General features: G+C 37.4%; 1 protein-coding gene across 1 annotated transcript; it reads right to left on the bottom strand.

The window, feature by feature from the left end:
* Nucleotides 1-3,822: 3,822 nt before the first annotated feature.
* On the bottom strand, nt 3,823-6,745 carry LOC113351927 (serine/threonine-protein phosphatase 6 regulatory ankyrin repeat subunit C-like). The gene is made up of 9 exons (XM_026595833.1): nt 6,690-6,745; nt 6,520-6,567; nt 6,227-6,403; nt 5,180-5,377; nt 4,934-5,073; nt 4,376-4,450; nt 4,153-4,233; nt 3,920-4,045; nt 3,823-3,861 (listed from the first exon to the last, which is right to left on the bottom strand). The coding sequence occupies exons 3-9, from the start codon at nt 6,375-6,377 to the stop codon at nt 3,823-3,825; spliced, it is 810 nt and encodes a 269-aa protein (XP_026451618.1). The 5' UTR covers nt 6,378-6,403; nt 6,520-6,567; nt 6,690-6,745.
* Between the last annotated feature and the right edge of the window lie 281 nt (nt 6,746-7,026).

Raw genomic sequence — 7,026 nt, 5'->3', positions numbered from 1 at the left:
CATTTCACATTAACTTCTAATTGATTGATTATTTAACTGATGGCCCCATTACCCTCCATGTTTAGAATCACGACCCTCGTTACATAACTCCCTAAATTAAATCAAGGGTAGAGATTGAAATGTGAAATATACACTCGTTAAGGAATTCGCACTCCCTAAAAATGGTTAGTTAATATATTAAAGTCAATTCAATTAATTAAAAGTTGACTAGAATGGTAGACAATGTCAAGGGGAATGTAACTTGACATTCTCCTTGACATTGTCTACCCAAAATCATCTATACATTGGTTTAAGACATCATGGTTGGAGAATGATTTTAGAGAAAATGAATGTGTATCCCAGATGGATTTTGACATTTATGTCCACACACATGCCATTGGAGAAACTCTTAGAACCCCTGACCCCATGACTGACTGAAGCGATGGTCATATTTTTGGGAAGTCTAGCTAATGAAATTACTATTGCTAGAAAACTTAAGTCAATGGACAAGTCAAACCTTCATTCAAACCCTCATCGCTTTACCCCCCACCGTGCCTTCCTGCTGAGAGAAGAACTGCACAAATCTAAGGCAAGTAATGTTGTTGTTCTTTATACATAATGGAGACTGAGACATTTGCACAAAGAAGAACCTGAGGAGAAAGCAACTGGTCAAGGAAGGAATTAAAGACACTTGGCAAAAGAGAAGAATTGATGAAAACTCATCCGTCAGGTAGTAATGACTTGCTAAAATTGGCAAGAGAAAGCTAGATAAAAAGTTGAGCGAAACTTTGTGGAGGAAATGTCCTTGATTCCAGTGCAATAAATCGTCTCAAAATTGCTAGTACTCTTTAATCTTTATGGCAACCTTATTTGTTCAGTTTCTACATTCAAATGATATTCAGCATTAATCATGGCATTCACTGCTAAGTTCATTTTAGCAGATGGAAATGATACTGTATGAAGTCTCCAACACCCAGATTAAAAAAAAACTGGGAAATCAGATCTTCAATCAACTTATCTGTCCATGTAAGACTTAAAACTGGCATTACACATTCTCAAGACGTAGTAAAAGACGTCAGTCCTGCTTGGTATGCCACAATTAGTGGTAAAAGACGTCGATCCTGCTTGGTATGCCACAATTCTTTGAAAGTGCTTGATGCAAAATTTTCAATAGTTTTAGCTATTGCAGTGAGCCCATAAATTTGAGGAAAATATGATGAAAAGATTTAAAAAAAAAAAGATTGCAATCGCGTAGAAGAGACAATTAAGAAACCACACTACACAATAAGTCGCCAATTGGCACACTATCTCAGATTTTTACATATATATATATATATATATATATATATATATGGCTTTCAAGAGCTACTACAGTACAAGAGATTGTTAGCACGTTGCTAATATTTTACAATATAGATGACTAGCTTGTATAAAACTTTCACAAAAAAAGGGCTTCGATATATGTACTACTTGGCCTTAGGATCTAAAGTGGACAGTACTAAATCATCTGGCAGACTAGTCAGTGACAGACTTCATCCAGCTAAAGAGACCTCCCTGTAAGCAAGAAGAGCATGAAACACCGTAAGAAAAGGTTAAGCAGTATGAGAGAAGCAAATTAGAAGCACAACCGGCACAGTACTGTTTTTCTACGTCATACACATTGCTTGACCATATATTCCAGTTCCTGAAGTGACTTGGGTCTAGAAGACCATAATCAACGATTCACGAGAACTGTACCCTGCCAGTACTGGACTTTCCTTTAAGCCATTTTTCAGCCTCTATCTCTATCTCCCTAACACTGTTACTTCTAGACCCACATTAGATGAGGGTCGATACTCTTTTATCTTGTGGAGATATGTGCAGGTGCCTAAATCCAGAACCATTAATAGCAAAATCCCGGACTTATCATTATATTAAACTTCAAAGGGAAAGCTGTGACATATTTCCAGTTAAGAAACATCTGGGATGCTTAGACTAAACCATATACTAAAGGAACCACCTAGCCCATAACTCATGAGAAATGAGAATAGTTTTAGAGTTTTTAACTCCACTGTGTTGATGGTTGGTGGTTATCTAATCAACATTTAGCAGTTCAATTTCCCGATCCAGTTGATTTTATGATAAACCAGCTCCTTGCTAAGCAGGGAAAGAGAGAAGCAGAAACTTAACGGTTAAATTGGTAACAACATAATGGTCTCTAACCTGAATGCAGCTTCAAGCTCTTTGTTTTCAGGATCCAACTTCAAACCATCTAAAAAGGCATCTGCTGCATCGTCAAGCCTCTGTGGCAATAATTATTGCAGCAACGATTATAGAAAAGCCAAAAAGGCCTTCCAATAGAATAAAAGTTAACTGACAAAGAAAAATAACGGAATACATACATTCAGTAGTTTGAGTGCTACTCCTTTCCTATAATGAGCCTTTGGCCAGTCTGGCTTTGCCAGCACACACTGAGTAGCATCTTTTAAGGCAGAATTTCCCTTATTCAAATAGACAAAGCACAAACTCCTGTTGGATAGTAGAGCAGCATCACTAGGATCAGTTTTGAGGGCCTGTAAAACAAGTAACTTAAGCAATCAACACATCATTGGGGAAAAGAGAAAAACAAAACAGCTTGAATGAATAAACCAAGAACACAGACATGTTTAAATCAATATCCCCAGTAGACAATTCAAGAAAATAATACGAAAATTTATATACGGGTGGTTCCTCATAGTAACTCTACTAGAGAGACAACATGTGCCTTTCTCTGCTATGAATGTTACTGTGCAAGAACTTTAAAACATTAAACTAACAGCCGAGATGTATAGTTAAGTTTCATATGAGTAAGTGTAGGTGGCCATGATTTGAAAGGAATGGAGAAGCCGCTGTTTCAAAATTGACCGTGGATTTTGAAATAAAAACACATGAAGAAACTGCATATATCTATAGTGAGGGAAAGAACAATGAAGGTGGGTACCCTATTTCATTCCCAGATCACGATTTGACAGATACGTACATTACTAGCATAAATTTATATTCCCTCCAATTGCCGAAAATTCAAATTGGTTAACATATTAATCAATGCGCGGGAACACATTTGCATTCATGTTTCAAACTTACTTCTTTAGCTATCAATTAAATTAAAACTCATTTACACGCTCAGCTAAAGAAAAGGTACCTCGGTATACCAATGTACAGCCAGCGAGTAGTCCTTCCTCCGGAATGCACTCGTGCCCCTTGATTTTGAGTCAAGAAAAAAAATCTCGTTGTCTTCACGAAACATCTGTCAATAGTGAAGATTTATTACAATATGTTTACTTTTCTATTAGATTTACATTCATTAGCTCTATTGCATATGAAAGTGAGAAATTGCTGAATGCCAACAAAAACCAAATGTATGAAATACGAATTAAGGAGCGATTAATAGTTGATTTACATTTTGGTCCCCAAATTTTACGTCACTATATAAAATCTTACCTTTTTGAAATTTTCAGAATTTACATGCTCCATCACTCCATCGACGCTCCAACATATGATGGAATAGGAGATGTCACGGGAAAAGAATCTCAACAACTTGACGATTACCATCACGAGCTGCTACTTTTACTGGCTTTAGTCCGTACTGTAAGACGAAATAGTTGATTTTCATAAGCCAGATAACCATAAGACATAAAATAACCTCATAATATACGATATACCACTTTTTATCATATAAGGAGAAGAGAATAAAATTTAAACAAAGCCAAAAAAAAAAAAAAAAACAGCTGCGTCTTTCTATCCCAAGGATGCAGTGGACAACACTATCCCTTTGATCGCCCCAATGTGGCCCATGGAGCTTTATAAAGTTAAGCAAAATGCTCCTTAAGTACCACAATAAGAACTTTCAAGTAAAATTATTGCCTGTTAAAGCAAGTCAGGTCCAGTAAATGAAAAGAGACCCAAAATACATATAGCTTACAGTATTTGTAACATTTGGATCTGCACCAGCTTCAACCAGTAGCTTGATGATTGGTATTGTCCCCACTCCAGCGGCAGATGCCAGAGCTTCCATTCCATCTGGTCCACCATTTGGATCAGCACCTGCCTATACAGATGAAAAACGATGTACACGAACAAGTTATACAGAGAATACATACACACCAAAAACAAGTACAATGATAAACAATCTATTCAGGCATTGTACGCCATCACCACTGGTACATACTTCCTTAAGAGCCAAGCAAAAGATATGGAACCAAGAGCAAGATGGAAAGTTCTCTCATACATTAGAAACTAGGAATACATATAGCTTGAATAGTTTTAACAGATCAGTACCAACTCACAAACTATGGGTTCGGATCACCCAAACTAGTCTAAATCTAAGCAAATGTAATAACAACAAGAATGTGAAGGAAATTTTCAACCTTGAGTAAACTCTCCACGCATTGCCAAGATTTGGAATAAATGGATCCCGAAGTGGAGTAGTCGCCTCGCCGAAGAGCCAATTGGGCTGCAAGGACAATAGAGAAGGTAGACTTCATGACCCCCTTGCTTTGAGGGGAAAAAAAGAAGAAGAGAAACTGTACAGGTGAAAAAAAGGATTCCCTATTATTCTGTGCAACAGATGAGAAGGTGTCTTATACACTAAAAGGTAATCAGGCCAGCAATCTAACAGATCAGCTGAAGGGCAGAAACTTAATGAAGTAACATTAGGAAGAAACAAAACCCGACAACCATAAGAAGGTACTTTTTTGGTTTTGTCAAGTCAACAGCTCTTACTTCAAAATTCATTTTCTTATTTAAATTCTAACAATCACAGATGGCTTTCGCTTAAGATAGTTCTGATTAAGAAAGTAAAATAAACATGTCATGATTAAGCAGCTAGCATCGTATCAGGATAAGATTCAGGTTACCACTTCAAAGACTATTTGAGTATTTACGGTGCAAAAATTAAGGCAAAGCTGTTCAGAAAGAAAAATAAAATGCTACTCACATTGGCATTGTGATCCAGAAGAAGTTTAACTGTATCGTGTCTGCCAACAGCGCAAGCATGTAGCAGGGGTGAGCCAAAACCATTTGAAACATCTACGTTGACACCTTTTGAAAGTAGCAAGGTTATGATATCATGATTTCCTGCAACACAAAAAAAAAAAAAATTGGGGCTTCATTTAGACTACTCTGAGATGTCCGTGTAACACATACAGAAAAACTACCAGATCAATTGTGTATTACAAGCTACCTTCCGCAGCAGCATGATGCAAAGGATTCATAGGAATATCTGTACCATTCGGTATTTCGGGATTGTCACCCATCACTTTCAGAAGATATGGAATCATAGCTGTACCATTTGGTATTTCAGGATTGGCACCCATTTTCAGAAGATATGCTACAGTGCTCAAACGTCCTTCTATAGCTGCACAGCACATTGGAGTTTCGCCTGTAAAATACACACCAGAAAATACAATTAGACATTCATTCGTATTTACTGATATCCAAAAATAACCACCTTCACCTCAATCAGTACTAAGGCTTCAGAAGTTATAATGCGGCTATACACTCACACTGCCTTCTCTTACTGTTGAAGCAAGTACATTAACCAACTAAGCAATGTGCTCATTAAAGACCTACCGTTCAATCTAAAAACACCCATCTCATTTCATTACAATTACTACTAACAGGACAATATAGAAGAAAAGAGCAACAACAGCAAGAGAACACTAGAAACCAAGTTAATGTGGTATTGATTTTTAGAAAATACATATCATGACTAATACAACAACAGAATCAAGAAATATAAAACGAAAATTGATTTTACTTAAAAGTATAGTTGGGCCACCATCACCATCCCACCCGATATAAACAACACAATCAAACACCACAAACACCATCACCTCACGAACAACAATAACACACACCTATTATTCTCTTGGAACTAAATCTGTAACTGATTGACTAATTACAAGGATAGCTAGGCTAGCATCCTAGCACCAACACCACACAAGCAACCACAACCACACACCAGCAGCCCACACACCACCACCCACCACAACCACAAATACACAAAAAAAAAAAACCACAACTGCAGCTCACCACCACAATCACAACCACCAAAAACAATACGAATAGTTGGGCCGCACCATCACCCAACACCAACAACAACCATACACACCTACGATTCTTCTAGAACTGAATCTAGTACTAATATAAACTGTTTGTAACTCCAACAAAGAATCAAATTACCAAGAACCATCAAATTTAATAAAAAAAATACCCCCATTACTTATACCTGAATTATCTTGGACATCAATATTAAGTTTCATATCTTCAATCAAGTACTTGAGAACATCTAATCTCCCTCCTGCAGCAGCAATATGAAGCGCACGTCTACCATCTTCATTTCGGATATTCCCAAGTATTGTTGGTAATCCAACTCCCATTTGATGGTCTAGTTCTGATGCATATTCTAAACCAAAAAAACCATCAATAAAAAATAAAATCAAATATCATCATCACCAAAACTACAAGAAAACACAGGAAATTGAGGAAATCCGAGAAAATGTTAGTCGGAGGTTTACTTACTTTTGAGTTGATCGAGTTTCCCTTCATCAGCAGCTTTGAGGACTGACGCTGTAAAGAAGAAGTGGAAACAGAGGAATTAGTCGAAAATCTTAAAGAGAAGAATCTGTGAAGCAGAACTAGGGTTTCGAGACGAACTTTTTCTTAAGGATTGTGGTTGGAGGTTTACTTACTTTTGAGTTGATCGAGTTTCCCTTCATAAGCAGCTTTGAGGACTGACTCTGTCAAGAAGAAGAGGAAACAGAGGAATTAGTATCTTAAAGAAGAAGAATCTGTGAAGAAGAACTAGGGTTCCGAAACGAACTTTTTGTCGGAGGAAGCTCCATTGTCAGAGAAGAAGGAATCAGAGAGAGAGAGAATGAGGAGAAATGGGAAAGGAGAGGAGTGGGTTTGATAAAAGGCGCGCCAATGATTTGACGGGAGACGAAGAGGTTGGGAACTATGGCTAGTCTAAATAGGTCGCACCCTACTCAAGCGCCTGCGCTCATTGCATTTTTCGGCAAGACCCAA

This window comes from Papaver somniferum, chromosome 2, assembly GCF_003573695.1.
Source record: "Papaver somniferum cultivar HN1 chromosome 2, ASM357369v1, whole genome shotgun sequence".
Lineage (NCBI taxonomy): Eukaryota > Viridiplantae > Streptophyta > Magnoliopsida > Ranunculales > Papaveraceae > Papaver > Papaver somniferum.
The sequence above is the reverse complement of the archived record's forward strand: the minus strand, read 5'-3'. Positions and strand labels throughout refer to the sequence as shown.